A 25,972-nucleotide genomic window follows, 5' to 3' on the forward strand; every position below is an offset into this window, starting at 1 on the left:
TCCAATGGATCCAAGCTACAGGAAAAGTGATTGCAACTCAACATTAGGACGACCTTCTAGACAGTAAGGGCTGTTTGACAGTGGAACACACTCCTTCCTCAGAGTGTAGTGGAGTCTCCTTCCTTGGAGGTCTTTAAACAGAGGCTGGATGGCCATCTGTTGGGGATGCTTTGACTGAGAGTTCCTGCATGGCAGGATGGGGTTGGACTGGATGGACCTTGTGGTGTCTTCCAACTGCAGTCGTATGATTCTATGATTCAGTAGGATAGTAGTTAATTTTGACACATGAGAGATGGCCCATATAGCCATCCCCTCAAGTAGAACGTTCACTTATGCGCCCAGGAGTATGTGTGCTTACATGTGCAATATTTTGTATTATTTATACTTAAAGGAGCTAATGCTCTGGTATCTCTCTCATTAAGGTTCCTGGGGATCCTGGAGTTTTTCCAGTTTTGGATGAAGATTGGAATAAAGTGGCCACTGCTGGTGAAAGATTTCCTCAAAAGACCCCCTCTGCCCTTTCCCTGCCACCGGCGGCTGAGCTACCAGATCTAAAGACATGTAAGCTGGAAAGCAACTCCAAAGGAAGCAAAACTTGCCACAGCTCACGTGTTGTCAACCATGCATTTTCTTTGAAGGCCAAGTGTGCAGGGTTCCTATAGCAAAGTAGCAGTTGAATATGATGAGAGAACTCCCTTCCCCTGGAGGTTGTCCAGAATCATAGCCTGAGTTTATTTGGCTAGTAGGATTTTATGTAGACAGGATGAGGAAAAGATGAGAAGGACCATCACTCACTGGCAGAGCATGTCCTTTTGCCACGGACTATCTCATATTCAAACCCTTAAAAGGTTCAGTTAGAATATTGGGGAAGACTTAAACCCATTGGTTACGATGGTAAACTTTGAAATACTGAACAGATCTTCATCACAGTTCTTATAGCAATGCCTAAAAAAATGAAAAATGTCTAAACCTCCAAACCAGAATGGGAAATCATGATTTGAACTGAATTTCAAATTAGTTTTGATTAGGAGGCAACCTGTGGCCAGAGCTTGGAAATGTTACTTTTTTGATGACAAGTTCCAGAATTTCTGGCCAGTGACCAAGCTGGCTAGGGAATTCTGGGACTTCTGGCCTAAACAGACAGCCCTAAAGGAGTGGTATCAGGCCACCCCTTTGTGCGCTGGATCAGGGCTGCAGCAACTGCACACCACAACCCCAATCCGACGTTTTGCGTTTTGGAGTTGGCAAAAAGCCGCCTTTAGAATAATAGAATCATAGAGTTGGAAGAGACCACAAGGGCCATCCAGTCCAAACCCATTCTGCCATGCAGGAAATCACAATCAAAGCATCCCTGACAGATGGCCATCCAGCCTCTGTTTAAAGACCTCCAAGGACCCTTGCTGCTGCAGTGGCACTTTCTGGTGCTCCTTGTGGAATGCGGCATCTGAATGCTGTACCAAAGGAGTGCTGTAATGCTGCCTTCCATGCAGTCAGTTGGTGGCATGATGGCAACTTGGGGGTGGAGGCGAGGCATGCGGCATGTGGCCGCCGCATCCCCACTCCAACACCATCCCTTTTGGGCGGCCTATTTAGCCTCTTAGACACCAAAAAAGTGTATTTGCTAGTGTCTGCCTACTGCTGAGACAAGACAACAAACAATAATTTGCCAAAGCCAAGAAGGGAACAGAGCCATGCTTAGCGTGTCAAAGGAAGAAGAAGCAAGGATACAAACTCATGTCCAGCTTATATTGGTTTGGGTATTTTGTGTGAACAGTACCAGAATCACTGCATTGAATTTTTATTTCTTTATTTCTTTATTTCTTTATTTAGCCTATTTACTCAAAACAGAAACATTTTTGTCCAGGTTCTCCAAGAGAATTCTTAGAACACTACATATTTCCCGTGCTTCTTCCAGGGATTGCTGAATTATTACTTCAAGCTAAGAAGGAAAAATGTTTTGAGGTCAGTCTTTTGTGTTTCATAATCACTAGACATTCTAAGAGTTGTAGTCCAAGAGTTTAAGACGCTGACTCTGTTGATGGCAAGATCGGAAGGTTGGCAGGTTCAAGGCCCGTTTAATGATTTTATTTGTAAGATGCCTTGTGTCCCTTCAGGGCGGATGGTGGGGTATAAATGAAATAGATAGATAGGTAGGTAGGTAGGTAGCAAGATAGATAGATAGATAGATAGATAGATAGATAGATAGATGATAGATAGATAGATAGATAGATAGATAGATAGATAGATAGATAGACAGACAGACAACACCGCCCCCTATGGTCTGACGCGACTTGACAACCTTGCCAACGGAGAATACCTTTACCTTTTACCTTAGTCTACAAAAGTAACTCTTGCAAGCTTTGCATAGTCCAAATCCAGCTCAGGTATTTCCATGCTGACTATTTGTTAAACAAAAATCAGTTCTGCAACTCTCAGCTATAGAACAAGCATCAGGTCTGGTCCTCACTTCACAAGGTTTTGTAAGGACAGAGGGAGCTGAAGGCACCGTGAAAAGCTGTCTGGAATCATAAAGCTGAAAGGCATTTGTGAGAAGTGATCCAATCCAACTAGCTATTCAGTGCAGGGTCTGCCAGACAAGATACAATTATAGCATCCTTGACAATGGCTGTTTAGCCTCTGCTTTGACACCTTCAATAATGCAATACATCCAAGCTCCTTGAAGGAAGGGTATGATAAAATAATTCCCATGTTGTTCCTCTGCAGTTTGTTTCACATTTATGTCTTCTTCTGTCTTTTAGAGAAAAAGAACAAAATTTATTGCCCTTGATTTTCTTACTGAATGGTTGTACAAGTAAGTACAAATTCAAAAATTCAATATGCATGATTATTATTTGGTTGCTGTAGATGTGTTTGGCTTTTGTTTTCACTTTTATCTTTTTTAAATATTATGGCGTCCCTTTTCAGCCACAATGCAAAGAGGAAAGATGATCCATTCGTTGAGTTCTTCGAGATCCCTTTTGTGAAAGATTGGCTGAAAGACCAGTAAGTCAGTCTCATCAATTTAGTCAGTCCAGTAAACAGATCTCACAACAATATATATATGGCTATTAATGTAAAAGAGTAACTCTTGGAAATAGATCAGCTATCTCTGTTAATACAGATATTATTAATACAGCAGTACATTTAATACAATAATTGTAAATGATGGACAGATACATTTTATTAGATATGCCTTTATATCCAGTGCTAATTGTTCCAGTCTTCATTCAAATATCTTCCTGAATTAAAAGTGCAGGACCAGTGAGTTTTGTTCAGGAGAGCTTCATATATCTTAAGTATCAGCAAAATGCAGTAAAATGGTTCCCTTTGCTTAGCCTGGAGAAAAGAAGGTTAAGAGGTGATATGATAGCCCTGTTTAAATACTTGAAGGGATGTCATATTGAGGAGGGAGCAAGTTTGTTTTCTGTTGTTCCAGAGAACAGGACCCATAGCAATGGATGCAAGCTCCACCTCAACATGAGGAGGACCTTCCTGACAGTAATAGCTGTTCGACACTGGAACACACTCCCTCAATGGAGTCTCCTTCCTTGGAGGTCTTCAAACAGGCTGGATGGCCATCTGTTGGGTATGCTTTGATTGAGAGTTCCTGCATGGCAAGGGGTTGGAATGGATAGCCCTTGTGGTCTCTTCCAACTCCATTCTATGATTCTATGTACAGTTTTGTCCAGAGGATACCTTAGAATGCACAGCTTTTGGTAGTTTCCTTTTTGTTTCCCATCTTCTAATTGGCCACCTTTTTAAATTGATAGGATTCGGATAACCCCACACCTAATTCTTCTCACCATGTATGTTCCCCATGTTACCCCGTTGTGTTTTTGGCTTCCCAGCTCTGTGGCGGGTATGCAGTCATATATCATGTGAAAAATAAATCCATGTGCCTTCATCACATGAATTTCATTGGGGAGGACTGTTAGCACATCCTGCATACTCCACACTGTATTTGGGGTCCTGGTATTTTCATAGTTTGTATCTGGAGTCAGCATGTTCGTATTGGTCACAATGACCTTTTGGAACACCAGGTGATGTTCTCAGAAGTAAAGGAGTGAAGAGCCAAGACGTGTGGATGATCCAAGCAAGGGTAAATGGATGTACTAGTTGCTCCTTCCTTCTCCCAAGTCCTCTTAATTTCCTCTTGCAGCAAGAGAAAAGGTTCTCTCTTTGCACTGAAGTAGTAAGCCAGTTTTCAAGCCGTTATTACCTTACAACATAGTCCTTCCCCAGAGGTTAGTTTTTAGGTATGCGTATGATCGTCCCAGGCTGCTTCCCATGTGTTTTCTGTGTTGCCTTCAGGCCCTTGCCACTTCCCACTTTCTGTGGTCTACTCTTCAGATAGGTAACTATCGCCCTCTAAACCCCTCAAACTTTGCTGTCCCATCTCCATATTTCCACTTCGTTTAGCTCTGAATGCTGTGTCTGTTTGAAAGCTGTCATATGTGTATGTGTGATTGCACGCCGTGTTTTTTCTAAATTAAAACCCTCTTAATTCACCCAAATCTGGAGTTGTCCTCAGGTATTACTGGTATACACAGGTGCCAGTGGTCCTATAGGTTACCCAGCCTCTTGCAAAACTAATTACAATAACACTGACATACTTGGTGGGGATCCCCGATCCTCCACTTTTCTTTAGGTAATAATGACTAAGTCCTCAGTGGAAAAGAGTATTTGGAATGCGATTGGAAAGGGATTCAATGTATGTGTTCTTTGAGGGAAACAGAAGGCAACCACAATGGTTTGGGGACATCAGATCAGTGAGGGGTGTTGCATCATGTTCAGCAGATCCTCATTCAGATTCCCCTGCAGTCTTCCCTAGGAATGAAAGGAAATAGCCCACATTTTTGCATTTGTCTGGTTTCCAGTGCCAACTGAGGAAGGGCATTTGGCTAAGGTTACAAGAGCCCTTCCGTTTGTATGTATTGTGAATTACCTTGAAACTCTTCTTGGTAAGCTCTTTATTCAAGTGTTTAACTCCCATCTTTGTCTGTCAAATATAATTGGTTTAGGGTTTTAATTCATCTGTTTTGTGCTTTAATTATACTTGTTTAATTGGTTTGTATTGTTAGGTGCTTTGAGTCCTTTATTTTTTGAGGAAGAAAGGCAGGGCTCAAAATGAATTGTTAGGTAAACAGCTTCAGTTTGTCCATCCCTCCATTGGTCCATCTATCTTATGAGAACGGATGTTTGTTCCTTTGTTCTTGTGCCACATTTCAGAATGAAAGGGGGATTTTTGCAGGCAAAAATGTATGTTGAGAACACTAAAAAAAGGTCCCTCCCTCCTGCTTTTCATATTCTAATTCCACAAAGTCTGCTAGTCTCAGCTGCCTTTACAATTGACATCACTGTCGTGTCTCTGCTGGCCTACAGGGCTAATGTTCCATGGATGACTGACTTCTTTCTCTCTCATTCTGTCTCTGTACTACGTGCTGTGCTTCTACAGGCTTTGCAGTATATCACTGGTCTGCCCAATCCCTACAAATTGTTTTCAGCTGCCCACTTTGTCCCAGTTATGTGGCTCTCTTCTAGTTAGAACCTGAGGACAAGAGTGGCTATGAACCTTGAAAATAAAATTATTCAGACATTGGCTCAGGTAGCTGGCTATCCAGGTTTAAAAGAAAACCTGAACATTCATGAAATGTCTTCTTTTTCTGGTTCTTGACTGAGTTAAGGCCAAGTCCTTCCATTAGGAAGAGTGAGGCAAATGCCTCAGGATGCAAATGCGGTGGGATCCAGCTGTTCCTCTTGAGTTCTCTGGCCATTCCAGTCTCTTGGACAGTTGTTATGTGCTGTGCAACCTGGTCCAAAACCTCTAAATCAGCCTATTTTACACTAAGCATCCAGCTGTAGATTGCATTGATCAGAGCACCATTTTTGTCTCTGTCTAACTTAATGAATGGAACCAGAAAGAGTTTATTAAAAAGATCAGCACAGTAGCACATCCTTTGCCAAATCAGATTTGGTATACACAGGCGCCAGTGGTCCTATAGGTTACCCAGCCTCTTGCAAAACTAATTCTGCCCACATTTACAGTAACACCGACCTTTGTTGCGAGTGAGAGGCTTCTCAGTCATTGCTTGACTGGCTGCTTGGTTGCTGCTCTCTTTGCACCGGACTTTGCATCCAAGTGTGATGGAGTCTCTTTATTCAGAGGTTTCTAAAGAGAGGGGATGGCTATCTGTCACGAGTGCTTTGATTCTGTGTTCCTGCATGGCAGGGGTTAGACTGGATAGCCCTTGAGGTCGCTTCCAACTATGTGGTTCTATGATCTATGATTCTATGGTTCTATGAGAAGTTGAGTAAAGATGTAGTCTGCTGTGAAGAAATATGGCATGCCTTTCAGCTATCAGGCCTACTCCAGCTTGAGATACAAATGGCAGAGACTTGCCCATTTTAAATGATATTATATTATTTTAAAAGTATTGCTGGCTTAGTATGGCAGCTCTTTAATTGTTTAACTTTTTATTACCAATTTTTAACTCATGTGCCTTGTTTTAATTCATGTCCTGAGCTGTCCTAGGTCCCATCTGGGAGAAAGGAAACTCACTAAAGAAATGGGCAGAGAATTGGGAAAGGATAGCCAAAGGAAGGGGGAGAAACAAGTAGCCAAGGCAAGCAGAATTGTCTACCTAGCCTACTTCCATTTTGGCATGTCTCCTTCTGCCATTCTCTTCCCCAATGGCAAGTGGAGTTTTGTTTCTAACTGAAATAACAAGCTGTGAATCATTGCCTTCTGTGATCACTTTGGTTGCATGTTATTTTCTGCTCCTCTGCCCTGTGTTTCTTTTCAGGTTAAAAATAAAAAATACTGTAAAGCCCTTCAGGGTAAAGTTTGTCATCTTGTATGTCTGTAAATGCTTAATAGATCCCCTTCTACTTCTGTCCTGCAAAGAATGACAGGACGGGTTTTGGTCCTGCATTTGTAAAGTCTAAAACCTAGACAAAAGCACCCCCTTCCTCCAACCTCCCCCCATCTCCTCCGCCTTGTGTCAGGGTAGATGTGGCATGCAGGGAGCGTGCTCTGCTTCTAAATACACTGGAACAAGAATCACTGCAGGGGCTAAACCGTTAGATTGTCAGACACAGTGAATGTCAAAATCCGCCCAGCACGTTTGGCCTAGATTAAGGCCTGCGCTATCCATGTGCAAATGCATACTGGCGCTTTTGCCAAGGCAGTCTTCCCTGCCAAAAAAAGAAAAGGAAAAGGAAAAGAGAGAGAGAAAATGACAAAAATTCTGCAATCAAATAGCTTTGTCGTTAGGAGAAGAAAAACGAAAAGACATAAGAATTTGCTGCACTTCGTTGGACCAAAGCCCATCTGAGCTAGTACAGGTTGGCTGCTGAGGTGCTCAGTAATAATCTGCTCTTGTTCCACTTGTTGTCTGGTAGTCACAGACATATTATTTCTGAATATGGAGGTTTCATTTAGCATTACATGGCACCTGCGACAAAATATTGCAGGGTAGTGTGCTGCTGTCACACCTTTTTCCAGGAGACGCCATTCTATTTCCTCAGTTTTCCATTCCTCCACCTGACAGCTAGCCACTGTTCCATGCTCATTGAGCATCTAACTCCTCCTCAGGTTGCTTTGGGCATTTCCTTGCTTCTTAGAGTTTATCACCTCTACACATATTTATTAGTACAACTTCTCTGCAAACTTTCAAGTCTCTTGAAGATTGTCATAACCTTCCTCTTATGTGTGGTTGGTACCATTGTGGCTTTACAGAGAGCAGAACTCAGAGAATGTGTTCAATTAATATGGTGTCCCTTAACAAACCTAGTCTCTGTGAACTTGCCATACCTTTTGCTTTAAATTTTTCTCTGGAGGTGGCTGTCTCACACCTTGTTCTTTGTGACATTCATATCGTGCTTTTCTTCCATTATCACGGAGCTTCAGGAGTTTGCAGGCAGTAACTCAACCAAGAACTAACCAGAAACAAGTCTGCTTAGTTTCAGCAAGGTGGTGGCATTATGTTGGTTAGGCATCTTCACTGGGATCTCCAGGTATCATGAGATGAAACGGTTAAAGGTCCACCTTGTTGGGAATAAAGTTTGTGCAACTTGACTCTGAAAGATATCTTGGGGTGGTTTGGTCCTGAAGGAGCAACTGAGGCCCATTAACTTTGTAAAAGACCTATGGTGGAAACTCATGGAACTGATTTATTGACATGCACCAAGATAGCTACCTGCATATTTGGACTCTTCTTAAGGGCATGGCTGGCGGGTGGGCTCTCAACAGGAGTGCCTGTACTTCAAAATGTATCACTGTGCCATTCTAGTATAGTTTCTTAATTTGAAAGCTATCCTGTTTATATCTCTTTTAATAACTCATGACCCACATGTCTGGGATTGTGTAAGGATACACTAAAGAAATAGCCAACACTCTGGAACTGATGGAAGAATATGCAATCTGCATAGATATGAATGCCAAAGGATGTAAAAAGAAGAAATGAAATTATAAAATGCAACACATCCAATCCACACCTTTGATGTGCTAACTAAAAACTAAGGTTTTCTGAAAATCTTGTGCAAAATGAAACCCTTCCCAGCTCAAGGAAGCTGCTGTTTCTCGAACTGTGGCCAGATATCTGCATAATGTTATGCTAATACTAATTAAACTTGACTGCTCAAAAAAGCAAGGCACAAATGAACGGCTGCTGTTCTGTTCACAGTAATAAAGCCTTTTTAAAGCAATATAATTAACAGTAAATGAGTTTGGAAATAATTCTGGGACTTTTTCTGCCCAGCCAAATTATCTCCGCTCTATGTTGATTGATATTCAGTCAATAACATTTAATTTGGACGTAAACACACTGTGTACATACTGTGTGCATTTGGTTGTCAGCTCTGATTCGTCTTGTAGTGCTGCAGCTGTCTCTTGCCACAAATAACTTATTCCTTCTTCCTAAGTTCACTGTTGATGGATTATTGCTTCTGCTCATGTGCTATTTTTATTTGACCTGAAGCCAATTACTAATATTGCCTCAGACCAAAATGGACCTGGCATGGCTTTGGCTGGTTGAAATGATTGCTATCTCCTAGATCCGGCCCTCCTTGCCTTCCTGAACATTTAGACCTCCTCTATTGGACTAGATTTCTACGTGCCTTTTCTACTTTTGTCCTGGATCACATCCCTGACAGGCCCTTCTGGTTTAGAAATGAAGGCTGTGGAGCTGACCAGAGTTAATTTCATAAGGTTATGAAGGGTATTCTTAACAGATGAGTCCATTATTTTATGATATAGTTCAAAACATCATGGACAGATCTGAGTCTGTAAATATTGTTGGATTACAACTCTCAGAATCCCTGGTCATTGGCCAAGCTCCTGGTTGAGGATGATGAGAGCTGTGGTCCTATAGCATTTGCTGGCCTGAGTTTGGAAACTATTGGTCTATAAGTGCCTCTCTTCACATTCAGGCAAGAGTCTCCTGGAAAGTAAATATTCTTACATTATCGTGATCAGTTCTGTCCTCATTTGAAAGCAACATTCATGTTAAAATTTGTGCTTTGTGTGAGGATGAGAAATGGATAATACCTCACCCCTTCCACAGCTGCTTGCAGAATATACTGATGACCTTTTAGAATCCATTCAAAATGATTCTGCCTCGGAGTTTGCAAATGTAAATGAAGAATTTTGCAAAAGTAAATGCAAAACTTAAGTGAAAATGTGTGAGAGAGAAAGAGATAGAGAGAGAGAGAAATTTCAATTTTTAATTGTATGTTGGTCACTTTTACTGTCTAATGCAACCTCCCTCAGCCTGGTACCCTCTGGATGTGTTGGTTTATACCACCCCTCATCGCTGAGGATGACATGGCCAAGGAGTTGGGGAGAAGAGAGGTGTAGATATACATTTTAAAATGTTATCCAAAGTGATGCATGATTAACACATGTATTTGCTTTAGTCCTAGGCCACCAATTGCACTGTCTCTGCTGCTCTCCGAGGAAGAAGCAAGCAACATAATTCAATCATTCTGGAGAGGTTATCGGGTAGGAGTCAACAGTAATTATTTTGCTTGATGTTGAATCTGTGTGATTGTGGAAACCCTGGGGAAAACCTCTTACATAAATTTTAAGTAGCAGGTTCTATAAATATCTATAAAGACACTGATGGTTTAATAGTGTTTGCATAGAGGGCTGCCTTGTGATTTGAGCTCAGGTCGCAGGAGAAGGACGTGACAAGGTAGCCCTCTGTTTATTTCTTCCATGACACAGAAGAGAGGACACAGTCATAATTAAGGGTGAATAACTTTCTCTTTCTCTGTCTGATTTATATTTTGCCAGTTGAGCAGACAAAGAAATGTCTGATAAAATATCCATGTCTCATGTTTGAGCATGTGAAACTGTTTGGAAGAGGGTGTAAGAGGGAGGGATGCACATGAAGTGGACGAAGATCTGTTTGAGAGGAGAAAAGAATATGGGGGAAGAAGGATAAGTGAACAGGGGAAAAGCAGAATTTGGCCACTGATGAATCCTGAGATTTGTGGCTCCAAAAAGCATTTTTCCCAAGCTCTGGACAAAACCAAATGGGAGTGGGGGAAACTACTATTGCAGGATGTTTTTAAAGACCAGGAGTTGATGTATATGAGGCAAATACACCAGCTTAGCCCCAGTCGCATCCTCACCCCTGGTGTCACCCAGTGGGAGGGATGCTGTCAAGGGGGCAGCAAAAAGGGCACCAAACAGGGCCACTGGAGATGGTGACCAAGATGCCTCCTACGTCCTACCCCATGTAAAGAAGCAAGTTGGATGTGGCAAGTGAATTTTTTTTTAACAGTGGTGATTAGAAGCAGAAGGCCTAGTTTAGTGGGTCCAAAACAGACCGCATCACACCACATAGTACCAAGGCAGTGTCCTTTGCAGCCACCAATAGTCCAGGGTGAATTTTAGAGGACAGGCCCTGTGGACCACTCAGGTCTCTCCTCTGGGAAAGATGAGGAAACTCAGGGGAAATGGTTGATGGGATACCATTTTCTACAGTTATATACTTTGCTCTGCCAAAGAATTGGGATACTGTAATTGTGATTCCTGGCTTTCCCAGGAAAAAATGGACTTAGAATGCTAACACTCTGGAAAGAATCCTAGGGAGGAAATCAGGCTTTGGGTCTGCATAGGTGTTCAGTATATGGGCAGAAGAAAGGAAGAAGGCAACCCCAAAATGGTAAAGAAATCAAAACTGACATGACTGGATCACAAAACTCTCTAGTATGTGCAAACAAACAGCAGTGGTTTGAGGTGTTAAAGCAAAGGAGGTTTGAAAACAGATGGATTTCTTACAAAGTCATCATTTTAAATTCTTCCAGGTCCGCTGTGAACCTGAAGTTCAAGAATTACGCCAGTGGCAAAAGCATTTGAGGGAGACTAAAAACATCTTTAGACGGGTTCGAGAATTCTGGGCCAAACAAGAGAAAAAAGGTAACTTGTCTGAACTCGCTTGATCCTGACTGCTTTCACTGCCCTGGCTCAATTCTAGGGAATCCTGGGAATTATAGTTAGTTGGGGCACCAGAGCTCTCTGACAGAGAAGGCCAAATGTCTCACAAAACTACAATTCCCAGAATTCCCTAGCATTGAGCCAAGGCAGTTAAAGCAGTCTCAGACTGGATTATTTCTGCAGTGTGTTTTGGATCTATGATTCCTTAGTTCTCACTTGGCTCTTTGGGGATACTGTCATATGGTTCTGCTTTGGTTGACCATACCTTGGATCACAATAAAGAGTCAAGTCATATGTAGTTAAAAATAAAATTTTGTTTGGTGATGTCCGTAAGCTTTGTGTTCCTGATGTACACAATCACTCTTGCTTTTAGGACAGCCTCTTCTATTGTTGCCATCTTGCCACCAGGAATTGTAAATCCATCTAAACAGGTTTTAAGCTTTATGCAGTTTTATGCCACTTCATTTTGTAGCTTAACTGATGAAGGGTATAGAATTTGCCAGGTTTTCTGGGAAAATGCAATGCATGAAATCACATCCCTCAGTGTAAAAATTAAAGTTATCATGGAGAATCCTTGAAAGACCTGTAAGGCAAGATTAAGGCGCAGTCTAGATGTGACAAGGCAAAAGTGAACCAGCACACTTAGGATGATGAAAGGGTTTGGAGACATTTTGCTCTTTACTTTTGGAAGATGTCCAAAGGCTTTATTCATCTATTATAAACATGGTGCATTATGATGACATTCTGTCTGAAACAATGGATATCTTTGTGTTGGCACTTTGCAGTAAAGGCAGCTGTTTCTGTGTCCAAAATGTTTTTTCCTTGATAGAGATTAAAATGGTTAACACTGGTTTGTTAGTATGCATCAGTAGCTTTCTGTATTTTGGACTATCCTTTGGGGCATGGCTATGGGAATTTACCACAGCAATACTGGGCAAATGTCCAGTGTATAAATTAACTGCCCACCATTTTACATATGTTTATTAAGTTCCAAAAGTGGACTGAACTATGGTTGTTCAGAAGCTGTCTCTTTCTCTTTAAACAGCAATAGGGAAACTGTATGTCATATATATATATATATATATATATATATATAGTCAAATCATATAGTCAAAGCAAACAACTGCTGGGCAACAGTGGTGAAACATCTGTCAGAAACTTGTCAGCATCCTTTTTCATTTCTGGTGCCCAGAATTGGATGCAGTATTCCAGGTGAGACCTGACCAAAGCAGAATAGAGTGGTACTATTACTTTCCTCAATCTAGACACTATACTTATATTGAAGAATCTCATTGGCTTTTTTAGATGCCACATCACATTGTTGACTCGTGTTCAACCTGTGATCTAGTAGGACTCCTAGATCCCTTTTACATGTAGTCTTGTTAAGCCAGGTGTTCCCCATCCTATATCTGTGCATTTCATTTTTTCATTTCTCCCTGTTGAAATTCATTTTGTTAGCTTTCTAATCTATTAACATCATTTTGAACTTTGATCCTTACCTCTGGAGTATTAGCTACTCCTAATTTGGTGTCATCTGCAAATTTGATAAGCTGGCCCTCTATTTTTTCATCCAAGTCATTGATAAATATGTTGAATAGCACTGGGCCCAGGAGAGAACCCCTTGGCACCCCATTGGTCACTTCTTTCCAGGATGAAGAGCACTCTTTGGCTTCAGCCGGTCAACCAATTACAAATCCACCTGAGGGGGGGGATCATATTTAAACCACACAGGATCATGAATTTTGATTGCATTTACTTGGAAGAACTATCATCCTTTAGGCATTCTTTTTTCAGTTGCTGGGCGAACGTAAGGCCAAAGGGCGAGGCTGTAAGCTTCTTGGGGATTTCATAACCCTTCTTCTTTTAGGTCAATCACATGATAACAAAATTGTTTGTCCAGTTCCCTTTCCCCAAACAAAGACACATCTGTGTTTTGAAAACAACTACTGCTATTCAGAGGAGTAGCATGAAAGCTGCCACTCCTTTTCCTGTAACTCCATATTTTCATTTTGAAGCTTATCAATGGGTATGTCTCATGCATATGAAATGGTGTCTAGCTTAAAAGGCTGGGGTAGACAATCCAGCACCATCCAGATGTGTTGTACTACAATCTCCATCAGCCACAGTCAGCATGGCTAGTGGTTAGTGATAGTGAGAGTTGCAGTCCAGAGGAAGATCCCTTTACAGATGGATAGAGTCAATGAAGGAAGTCATGGCTCTGAGTCTGCAAGACCTGATACAGCGCTATCGAGGACAGGGCTCCTTGGAGATATTTCATTCATAGGGTCGCCATACGTCAAGGTCGACTCAAGGATGGTTAACACACACACACACACACACACACACACACACACACACACACACAAGGTTCTTGAGCTGCCTTCCAAACAGAAGCTCTTTTTGCACGTGACAGGGCACTGAATTGGTGTGGTGTCTGCAAAAAGCGTTTTCCAAATTCCAGAGCTGGTTTGTACACTTGATCTCAACAGTAACAGCTGAGCATGCAGCAATGCAAGTCATGAGACTCTGGAGAGGTAGATCCTGCTGCTGTCCCAATACACACCCACAGTTGGGGAGTCTTTGAAATGCCAAACCTACTGCAGCTGGGACGGCTGATGAAATGGAAGGCAATGCTTTAGGTCAGCTGTAACAAACTTCAAGCACATTACTGCTCCCCCTTACTCATGCATGCCAAAAAAGTTCCCTGCTTTGTGGAACAAAAAACATTCATGAGGCAGGAGCAATCCAAAATCTAAAGCTGGGCAATACTTTTATTGTTGTTGTCATTGTGTGCCTTCCAATCATTTCTGATTTACAGTGACTCTAATGTGAACCTATCATGCGGGTTTCTTGCCAGAATCTGTTCAGAATGGGATTGCCTTTGCCTTCCTCTGAGACTGGGAGAGTTTGACTTGCCCAGGGCCATCCAGCAGGTTTCCATGGCAGAGCAGAGATTCAAACCCTGGTCCCTGGCCTTATTCCAACACTCCAACCACTACACCACACTAGCTCAACATTTATCAGCCAAAATGCCACAAAAGACTTTGCATACTTCTGAGTTGTTAATAACTTTGCATCAGGGCAGGTGGTACAAAAAACTAGGGACAAAGGGAAAAAATGGGTGGGGGGGATGGAAATACTTGGCTCTCTGCGAGTTCTTGCTGTATCTGTCCACTGCCAGCCCCCCCACATCCCAAAGTAATTTTCTGAAAGGTGAAGACCCATCTTCAGGTGGTACAAATATATATATATATATATATGTATATATATACACCGTATTTTCCGACGTATAAGACCACTGGGCGTATAAGACGACCCCCAACTATTCCAGTTAAAATATAGAGTTTGGGATATACTCGCCGTATAAGACTACCCCTCTTCCAACGCACACCAAATAAATTTTTTAAAAACATCAGATTTGATTTCAATATGGTAATTTAAATTCAAATGACATGCAGGTACTTAGCAGGAAACCTTGTTGTATACAAAGCCTGCTTGGATTGGTCAGCTCTCCCTCCCTGCCCAGTCTTTCTTGTCTCCAAGACTATCAGAGTGGTAGCTGCTTTCATACGATCGTCACATACGGTGGGGATGTGGCCACAGCCGTTTTTGAGCTCCCCCCACCATATGCAGCTCAGAAGTTTTAGCACCTGCCCTATAAGATGACACCCGGCGTATAAGGCGACCCCCAACTTTTGAGAAGATTTTCCTGGGTTAAAAAGTAGTCTTATACGCCAGAAAATACAGTGTGTGTGTGTGTGTGTGTATATATATATATATATATATATAGAGAGAGAGAGAGAGAGAGAGAGAGAGAGAGATTTTCCTCCTCACCAAATGGCATTATTCCTTGAGATACCCAAACACATATGGACCAAAATAGCTACACGGGAGTTAGGAGTGGGCTGAGGTTGGGCCATGGTCCAAAATGCACCATCTGTACTTTTATTTGGACCAACCAAAATGACATAACATAGGAAAGAGCTTCCACAACTCTTCCTTAGGTCAGACCTTAGTCAAAATGCAGTGGAGGCTGGGGAAAACCCTAGGATAAAAGCACTGGTGGTTTTGCTTCCCTTCTTTGTAGACCTTTTTTGAATAGCAAACATGAAGGCAGAATCCATCAGAAAGACTGTTGGGGGACAGTTTGCCCCATTGTCATGTTCACTAAGCACAGTTTTAGTCAACTTTTGTTCACAGAAGTTGGAATAATCTAGCATTTCCCAGATTTTTAGCCAGCATCTTCACGTTGCAGCCCAACGTATTTGAAAGTCCTCGAAGACCAAGATTTCCACCAGCACCCCCCCCCCCCCCATGCAAAATCAGATGTCCTACTAGAGGGTTATGTCTTTTAAAGATCTGAATCTCTTGTTCCTCTCAGACAGGCAGAAGCTCCAGTTTCACATTGATGCTGTTCTCAGCCTTTAATTAGTCGGCTAGGGTGAGCCTTCCATTCCAGATATAGATATATATGTATATATTACATTAAGACCTGGCTGATAAGTTGTACTGTACTCAGTTGCTCTTCTAAAAATGAAGCTTTGTCCTTTGTGAAGTTGTGCTGCAACTGGCTGTGCTGAATGTGTTTCCTTCTTTTGTTCAAAGCTTTACATTAATTGAATAGAGTTCGCTCTATTCTCTTCATCCATTCCTTTTAACATCAAGGGAGCGCTGAAACCTTTGTCTATAAATCAGGTGGCTGCAACTCTCAGCATTCCTAACTATTAGCGGTGTTGACTAGGGTTTTTTGGGACTGCAACACACACTCCAACTGTCCTGATTTGGCAGGGACAATCCCAATTAACTCACTATCATCCCACTTTTTCAGCTGCCTTTAAAATGCCCCACTTTATTTCTCCTCCTCCCACTTTTCCCCTTCAGTTGCTGCAAATTGAATTCAAAGTGCAAAAGTAATTAGCACTCAGTTAATTCATCAGGGTTAAACAAAGAAAGGTGGGGAAGAATCTGACCCATCCCTGTAGGCTCAGGCAAAAGCAAACCCCTGCAGCCTCTCCTAGCTTGTGTGTCACATTACTAACTTTTTCCTGCTTGACCACATTATGATTTTGCTTGGCCACGAGTGTGTCAGTTTTCATGTGTGAAATGTTGGCGGGTATGGTCTGAAATTCTCCAACCATACAAAAAGGGACTTTATGATTCAGGCTACACAGGGACATAGCCAAGGGGGGGGGGGTTCTTGGGGTCCGGAACCCCCCCTTCCATTAGAAAAATGAATGGTGCATGCTGCTGCGCCACCGTGCCCAAGCCCCATTATAATGGTGGCACTTAGTCTGGACCCCCCCCCCTTCCTAAAATCCTGGCTATGTCCCTGGGCTACAGTCCTATTTACCCAAGAGCAAGCACCATTGAAGTCATTGCTCATCTGTTTCTAATATCCTCACTGTGAAGGCCACTGGGAGCTAGAATCACCAGGGGCTGGCAACCGAAGGACTGTCGCCAGTCCCTGGACCTCCACATTTAAGTTGTATTGGCCTAGGGAACAAGGGAGATTCTTTACTAGAGAAAAAGAGATAGACCCATAGGCAGAAGGGCAGAGAGAGCCACCATCACCACCATCGTTCCATTATGGCTGGTGCTCTGATGGCAGTAGGAGTTGAAAGGGAAGGTGTGAGATGGATTCAGGCAGACCTTGGACCCAAAGTCCTCCTATCTATCTGTCCAGAAATCTACACTTGCCCTACAACTGGCATGACAGTTATTACCCAGAACTTGGGAAAACTTTGTGGAAGATTTCATTTCCACAAAATTAACTTTATGTTATGAAGCATAGGACAACCATATGGAGCGTCATACTTCTGTGTTCAGAACTAGTACACCATGGACTACCAAGGCCTGGCCGGGAGGAGGGCTACTGCTTTCGTACCCAATTTATTCTATGATTTGTTGTCCGAAAACTAACTTTTCCAGGCTCTGTTAGGCTGCGGATAGAAATAAGACATTTCACTGCTTGTCTCAAACGAATCAGCCAATTCTTTGCTGTAGGTTTCTAGTCTTCTGTATTGCAGCCTTCCCAGGGAATATGAATGCAGAGTAGGAGGGTGGGCTTTTTACTATTATGATGCAGGGCTTTTGTTCATTTATGATTGTTTACTCCAGCGGGAGAGCCCTACTATGGCCTTATTGTCCCGTTGCCTTACCCAGCTGGCGCACCACTCTCACATCACATGGCTAACATTCTTGTTTGGACCACGGCATACAAGAAACAATTCTTTTATTAACATTCCTCTTCCCCCTTAATTAATAAATACACAGACCACGTGAGTCCCAAAGGTTCAGTAAATATTTTTCTTTGTGTGAATATTCTTCAGTCAAGCTGAATTTTGAAAAAGAAAAGCAAATGTGTTTTTTGACAAATCGTTACTGAACAAACCAGTTGACTCTAAATCAGAAGAACCTTTGGGAAGCAAAAGGTTGTAAGCTATCCCTGAACCTTTGGCAGCACCAGCCAAAAGGATCAGGTGGCTGGTGATGAGAATAGTGGCTGGCTTGTGACCCTAGAGAGCCATTGCCAATCCAAAAAGACAATCCGAATCTAAACCAATGAATTGTCTCCCCTGTTACAAGCCTTAGGCAGACAGCATTGTAACCTACTGATGAAAGCCACAAACTCAAGAGCTTGTGCTTTGCATGCAGATGGTCCCAACTTCATTTCTTGGTATCTCCAGGCAAAATTGTCAGGAACTACTACCTGAGACCTTAGAGAGCAGCTGCCCTGAAACATGTGGACTCATGCAGGCTTCCGGATATTGTTAGATTGCAGCTTCCAGCATTCCTAACCATTGGATGTATTGACTAGGGCTACTGAGATCTGCAGGTTAAGTGTTGAGAGAGCCCCGCTTTTTGAACCCCTGCTGTAGAATCTACACAGTCTAAACAACAGTGGGCTTGATAGACCAGTACTCTTGACAGTGGGTTGCTTCTTTGGATACTGTTCATATTCAGGTTGAGATAGCCAAGGAACCATAGTTACCTGTTAATGGCATGTGTGGCTTTGCACTGAAATAAAATAACACTTACTTTGTAGAACATGCTGGCACCAGAAGATCCAGACTCCTAGGGAGGGGTGCCAGGCTCAGGAGATAGAGCACCTGTTTTGCAGTTAGAAGGTCTCTGGTTCAATCCCTGGCTTCATCACAAAAGGCTGGAACATCCCAGTCTGATCAGTCTACTGCCTTGGTCTAGGGAAGATTCCTATAGCAGAATGTTAGAATCTTGGTACCAAAGTTCAGTGATGAAACCCCTAAAGAGGAATGCTTCAGAGATACCTGCCCTGGTGTGAACTTCCAGTTTTTCTACCTGAGGATGGAACAAACTCAAAGCACTATAAAAGAAACACACTCTTCAACAAATTTCATCTGATGGATTGGCCATTGAGTTTCATCGGTTCCCAAACTCTGATCTAAGCAAGTGTTTTGGACTTCAGCTGCCAGAAGCCCCAGCCAGCTTGGCCAACAGTCAGGAATTCTGGGAGCTGAAGTGAAAAACTGGAAGACCAAAGTTTGGGAATCAATGGTTTCTCTCCACCTCCGCTAGCTAGAGAGCGGGCTGATCCCATGCTCATGGCATTTTTTAAAGTTCACAGATTTTGGGGATGATTTAGCAGAGCCATGCAGTGACATAGCAACTCAGTCTGCCTATCAGCAAAGCAGGAGATTAAATCCAGTTGGTACACTAGGCAAGGAGAGTAACTGGAGCCCAACTGAAATTTGTTTCAAGTGTCTGAGAACTATGTAGATGGTTACTTGTCACTCACCCTTTCTTTAACCACCCACCAGAGATAACAGAGTGAGATGCTCCAACTGGATTGAAGTTAACTGGGGAATGTAAACTCTTAGTTGCACATATAGGTAAGCAACTTGTGGTCCTCCAGATGTTACTGGACTTTAACCCTCACTATTAGCTATCCTAAAGTAGACTCATGGGATAACAGCATGTTCCATACCAGTGCCCATGCTGCCTAAGAGATTCTGGGAGCTGTAGGTCAGACTTTTCTAATTTCTGAACCTGAAAGGCAACAATTTGCTCACCCATGCCCTAACCACATCTCTCTTAAAAATCTGGATGTAATGTACAGTTCTGAATGTGTTTCTGTGCATATGCATTCATATACATCTCTACATTTCCTTACAGTGGGAACCAAACTGGAAGATTCGGGACAGCCCAGCCCACAGCGCTCAAAGTTTTCAGTGCTGGAAATCTTCAAGAAGACAGAGGTCATGGAATTTGCACCTGAGGTTACAACGGAGGTTGTTCAGGAACAACCGAGTAGATTGCTTGGACCATCCCTTTAGACTCTGTTGCCACAGGTGTGGTGCTGGGCATCAGTGAGTTGTTTAGTTCTGAACACTTGTTTTTATACTAGCAAACAAACCCCTTAGTATTGCCTATTGGTAGTTCAAAGAGCATAGCTCTGGTTGGGCACATATCCTTATCTAGTGTGCTAGCAAGCTTATACTTTCAACCTTTTAGAATTAGTTTACGCCAGGACGGGAAGGCTCTGGAGCTCCAGGGGTCCATTTTCCCTTCCCTGGGACCCACTGCAGGCCACACAAAACCCCTACAACGGAAAGTGACCAGAAATCTACTTCTGTAAAGATGTATGTGGAGGGGAGAGGAAGGATGCTCTTTGTTTTAAAGAACTGCCAGTCCTGGAGGCTTTCAGGAGTGGCAATTCTGTGGTCTTAACAAAAGGGCTTCCAGAGTCCCCAAAACAGGTTGGGGGGGGTCATATATGCCCACTAGTCTATGTGTTGCCCACTTCTCCTTAAAGTGAACTTTTGAGAGCAGAATGCTGCAGTACAATTTACAATCCCACAAGCCTTCTGTATTTAAGTCAGGTTAAAAAAAAGTGACCAGTGATGTAGCTGCTAGCCAAAGTTCTCATGGGCTAATGGGATTTTAAAAAATAATAACCATAACACGGATTAAGGGAATAGGGCCCATCTATTTGTGTATGACCCCCCCTCCCAAAAAAAGGGCTAGAGAAACATTTGTGTAACCTCCAAAAGGGCTGGAACATCATGATTTCCGTCCCACTGTTACCTGGCCACAAGATACTCTGTCAGATGTGGAGAACCTTTAGCATTCCAAATGTTTCAGAGTACAACATAGTTCTTTACCATTGGCCCTGCTGGATCATATTAAAGGAAGCTGTAGCAAACCTCTGGAAAGCCAAAGGTTCTGTAATCCTGGACTACACAGAATATAGAGTATGGTTTGGAACATCATTCCGGCCTTATTATCATCACCTTTGTTGTTATGGCCCCCAATTTCACCAATTACATTATTTGCAAAGCAGATGGGCCATGCCAAAGCTGCTTGTAGATCAGATGTGAGCAAAGTGCTGCCTACACACTATATGTGGTCACCAAAGCTGTTTTTCTGGCCTGCAAGGCCTGCCTCAAGACCCCTTAGTGCATCCGAATGGTGATCCTCTCCCCAGAAACCCACCACATATAAAAAAGGATGCAAGCCCCCCAGGCCTCCCCCTGATAAAATAAAGGCCCCAAACTGAGGCTCTGCCCACTTCTCATTCTGATTTTGTTTTTTTGGTTATTGGTCAGCATGATGTGGCCCATGGTGTTCCTGGAAATGAAAAGCTCTCACCCAGAACTGTTGGATATTTCCTACCCCTGATGTAAATGGATCTTGTAGCAGCCACGTTAAGAGCTTTTAGGTCTTCAATATTAAAATATCCTCAGATTGTAAAGGTAAAAAATACACCGGTGTTGAACAATGTCCATAATTACTCCTCTCCTTTTCTGTTCTGTAGGATAAGCAGATGAAAAATCTCAAGCGAGTAGAGCAGCTGAACTTCGTAATGTGTACCTATGCTACGTTTTTTCCTAATGTCAGAAGCACGTTTTAACTCTGGGGGGAAAAACCAAGCCAAAACCAAAATGATCAGAACATTGTAAGTAAATAGTAAAGCCTTTATTTTTGTTTTGTTTCGTTTTGTTAAGAACAGCATTTTTGAAAATAAAACACATTTTGCCCATGCTTTACAATTTGCTTTTTTGTTTTTTAAATTCGCTATCTTTATATACAGTCATTATGGTACACGTTGATTGTCTTGAAAACCCACCCCAAACTGTCCAAGATTAAATGGTAGGCAAACATCAGCAGGGTGGGAAAGGGACACATTATAAAAACACACATTAATACATTTAATAAATATATATATTATCAAAAAGAAAAAAAAGAGAGACTTAGCTCCCATCGGTTAAGAAAAAGCACCTGCTAAGTAATCTGGAAAGACAGTTGACTAGTTCCATTTTTAAAAGCTACATATACTCCCAGTTGTATTGCCTTTGGTTAGAACTGAGACCTCAAAGCACTGAGTTAGCCATACAGGATGACAGTCAAGAACTTGGAAAAGTGACCTTTGGGGACTAAAGCTCCCAAAATCTCCCAGCCAGCAAGGCCACCACAATTGTGGGAGCAGCAGTGGAAAAACCCTCCTACAGTTTCCAAGCTCTGTGACTGTCCTGTCTGAAGCAAGTTAGAGTCTGAACACACTTTGGTTTTAGGGGGGGTATCATCTCACCAGGTGGTTGATCCATCTGGAGGATGCTGAAGTCCTCCACAGACAGAAGAATTTGAAACCTTTTAAAAACATATCCTACAATCTTACATGAAATCACCTTCAAATGCTGGATCTCCCTTACAAAGTACACAAAAGGGCTGTTGGAGAGGGAGGACCCTTTGATGCACTTATTCCACACACCCACAGAAAATGCTGGTGAATGGAAAATAGGGCAGTGTGCCACTGGCACATGTTTATCATTCAACTACAATGGCTTTAGTCCATTGTGCTCTTATTGGACAGCTTTCCTTTCCCAAAATTATATGTACGCTTCTCAGTTTTACCAATCCAGGCAAATAAATGGGTACAGTTTATAAGAAGCCAAGATCACAATTAGCAAGTCTTAAACAGGCTTGAAAATATTCTGGAATGTGCCTATATGACCCAGTTCTACTAAAGCTCTTGACCATTGGGCTACCAACTTCAAGCCATTGTGGTTTGCATTGACTGTCTGTGTGTTTTGTGTCTTCACGTCATTTCCGACTTATGGTGACCCTAAGGTGAACCTATCATGGGATTTTCATGGCAAGATTTGTTCAGAGGAGGTTTACCATTGCCTTCCCCTGAGGTTATAGAATCATAGAATCCTAGAGTTGGAAGAGACCACAAGGGCCCTGATCCAGTCCAACCTCATTCTGCCATGCAGAAAATCTAAATCAAAGCATCCCCATTGACAGATGGCCACCCAGCCTCTGTTTAAAGACCTCTAAGGAAGGAGACTCCACTACACTCTGAGTAAGGAGTGTGTTCCACTGTCTAACAGCCCTTACTGTCAGGCAGTTCCTCCTAATGTTGAGGTGGAATCTCTTTTCCTGGAGCTTGCATCCATCGCTCCAGGTCCTAGTATCTGGAGCAGCAGAAAACAAGCTTGCTCCCTCCTCAATATGACATCCCTTCAAATCTTTAAGCAGGGCTATCATATCACCTCTTAACCGTCTCTTCTCCAGGCTAAACATCTCCAGCTCCATGATTTGCCAAAGGTCACTCAGTGAATTTCATGGCTAAGTGGGAATTGAACCCTGGTCTCCAGAGTCATAATCCAACATTCAAAACCGCTACAACATGCCAGCTCTTGACTGCAGTGACTAGGGGGAAACAATCCTCTGAGTAACAGAGGATGAGAAACAGAAATCAGCTTTACAAATATCAATGCTTGGTGGATTGTGTCTGTAGCCCAGAATTTTCCATTTCTACCAGCTGATCTTGCAAAAAATAATATAGAACACATTAAGCTGCCTTGAAGCAGTAGTTATGAAGTATGGGGCTTTTTGATATAGTCTAATTCCCAGAGGTCCTAGCCAGCCTGACCCATGATGATGGGGGACCATCAGGGGGGACTAAAGTCTAAACACCTTTGGGGAAACTACAGGTTAGGAACCACTGCCTTAAAATACTGAGTAGTTTCCTCCCCCCTTCTATCAAGTGCTGTTATTAATGGCAACAATGAAGAATATAGTAGCTTTTACACTTCACAAAGTGAGTTACTATGAAACCAAAACCCCAAATAGTTGTGCTTAACTGTTGTAGAGTTATGTTGCTCACCAGATGCTCTACATTCACCATCACTTTCATCAAAAGGCAAAAAAACACACACCTATGAACAAGATAATGCAAACATACTTTTTAGAGATGTTCAACAACACTGTTTGGTTGGAGTGGTGACACCAGACACGACAAACCACAGACTGACTTAAAAAATCATTTGGAAAAATATATTGCTAGGAAAATGAATGAGTTATAGTTTAACCAGTGGACCTCCCAATATTATGAAGCATGGACCAGATTCCCATGTGGAGTTAAGAGAAGTCCCGTGTTTGCAGAATCCAGCCCTGTCTTTAAGATCCCCAACTGCCATTGACTTAACTGGGAGCAGGATTGCTAAATCCCTTCCTGTCTAAAAGGAAAGAGAAGGAACAACTCAATACATTTCTGAAAGCAGCTTTCTTTCTTTCTTTCTTTCATCTTAAATTTTGCACATGGGAAACTATATTATGTAAAGGTTTATTTATATAATACTAAATTATACATTTCCTGGAGATGTCCAACTATTTTCTCACAATGATAAATGCAGCATTTTTTCCAAGTTCTTACCCTGAACAATTTTGTTTTTTTCTTGAATACTGGATGCAATACCCACCTAACCCCCCCCCCTTTTTTATTTTTTAAAAATATCAGCTTCTCTCATCAATTTGTGTCAAATTAATATATATATACTTGCTAAATGCAGCGATGCAGTTCTTTGCTCTCGTCTCTGATGAAAACAACATTGATTTGATAGTTTATAGTGGAAAATAGCATTAGCTACTCAATATCTAGGGATAAAACATGCTCAATGATCACAGCAATAATAGCAATGCAATTCTTTTAGGACAGTTAAGAGACTTACAGGCGCAACCTGCTCTTGCACCTAATTTCAGTAGTAACTAAATCAGTTGCTGTCAATGTAAGTAAGGACCTAGTTCTCACTGAGGTGATGCTATTGCTGCATCTGGGCGGCACCTATTTCAGATTGCAAGTATTGCATCTTAATTATGTGTATTTATTTCAGGATGTTTTGCTCTTCCTTCCTCTCCATGAATTCTCCCAAGTTTATAAGTTTTTAAAAATCAGTATAGAAAACCATGATGCAACAACGCAACCAAGTCATGAATCCCATAGCATCACTTCACCTCACCTCCTCCCCAAAAAACCCTCCCTCATATCTGGAAGACTTAAACATAAGGCAAGTCAGATGCTTTCCTAACCAGACAAGAAGTCTGCAGTGGAAGATCGTAACTGAAAGGATGAGTCCAGTCTTTTAGGGAACTGTTCCATTAACTGGAAGGTGGGATACAGTAAAACAGTTCGCAGGCTGGAATGCGCAAAGAGAAGGCCTTTTCTCATTCCCATCATCTGGACTATGGTCCTTCCCCAGTGATGGCCTGAATGGCCTCCTACCCATTTGGAGCTTTAGAAAGCGAATACCGCTTTGATTTCTTTATCAAATTAATTTTGCATCCAGAGAAGAAGCTGAGCTTGGAAAAGTCATTTTAGACTACCAACCCCCAAAATTCCCCAGGCAAAACATATTAAATCAAGCTATCTGCTTATCTGACCCTGTATTGTCTACTTTGAGTTGGCTCTCCAATGTTGCAGGTGGTTGCCTCCCCGCCTCACAGCAATTTTGATCCAGTCTTTCTGAAACAGAGAGACCTGAGACTGAAACTCGATGCTCTACCAGTGAGGTAGGCTCTTCCCCCAACAAATCAGACGCCCATGAAGTTAGTACAAATGTCTGAGCCTGTAGATGCTTCAAAACAGTCTCCAAGATCAGCCCCAAGAGCAATGTTACTATTTTCCAGCCTTGATGTAACTAGGATATGCATATCCATGATCAGATCCCCTTCTTCAAGGAATATATGGTGCTACATACCAACAAAGGTGGTAAATGGTATTGCTGTTTATCTCAATCTAAGAGTAGCTCCTGGTCTACAAGATCATACAATAGAATTGTTTTATGGAGGTGGGGGGGAAACATGCTTCTAGAAAAGTAGCATGTTAGGATAGAACCCTTCTCCTCAACATGCTGATATTTTTGTGCAAGGAATAATAGGTGTGTGTTGTTTATTATACAAAAGCATTAGCTTGAATGAGTCCTGTAACACAGTACAAAGAGGGGCTGCCTAGATAATGATAACTGGGCCAAAATTTAAGATAATAATAATAATAATTTGGTTTATTTATATACCGCTATTCCAAAGATCATAGCGGTGAACAGCAAGTAAGCTAATTAGCCCCCAACAGTCTGGGTACTCATTTTAGCGACCTCGGAAGGATGCAAGCCTGAGTCAAGCTTGGGCCCTTTGCTGGTCTTGAACTCGCAACCTTGTGGTTTCGAGTGAATGGCTGCAGTACAGGCATTTAACCACTGCGCCACCAAGATC

The 25,972-nt window shown here is 42.2% G+C and overlaps 1 protein-coding gene across 2 annotated transcripts in view; it reads left to right on the forward strand.

The window, feature by feature from the left end:
* LOC149306355 (IQ domain-containing protein K-like) overlaps window positions 1-21,667 on the forward strand; it is a 23,611-nt gene extending 1,944 nt beyond the window's left edge. The window contains exons 3-10 of one of the 2 annotated variants that reach the window (XM_089540007.1): window positions 423-561; window positions 1,865-1,962; window positions 2,760-2,812; window positions 2,926-3,003; window positions 9,916-10,000; window positions 11,314-11,425; window positions 19,595-19,788; window positions 21,237-21,667. In XM_089540007.1, the coding sequence (XP_089396133.1) occupies window positions 423-561; window positions 1,865-1,962; window positions 2,760-2,812; window positions 2,926-3,003; window positions 9,916-10,000; window positions 11,314-11,425; window positions 19,595-19,755 (726 nt within the window). In that variant the 3' untranslated portion in view covers window positions 19,756-19,788; window positions 21,237-21,667. The remainder of the gene's footprint in view (window positions 1-422; window positions 562-1,864; window positions 1,963-2,759; window positions 2,813-2,925; window positions 3,004-9,915; window positions 10,001-11,313; window positions 11,426-19,594; window positions 19,789-21,236) is intronic. The other variant, XM_089540008.1, reaches the window with a different exon arrangement.
* Window positions 21,668-25,972: the final 4,305 nt, after the last annotated feature.

This window comes from Sceloporus occidentalis, unplaced genomic scaffold, assembly GCF_023333645.1.
Source record: "Sceloporus occidentalis isolate IW3139 unplaced genomic scaffold, rSceOcc1.0.p SCAF_10, whole genome shotgun sequence".
NCBI lineage: Eukaryota > Metazoa > Chordata > Lepidosauria > Squamata > Phrynosomatidae > Sceloporus > Sceloporus occidentalis.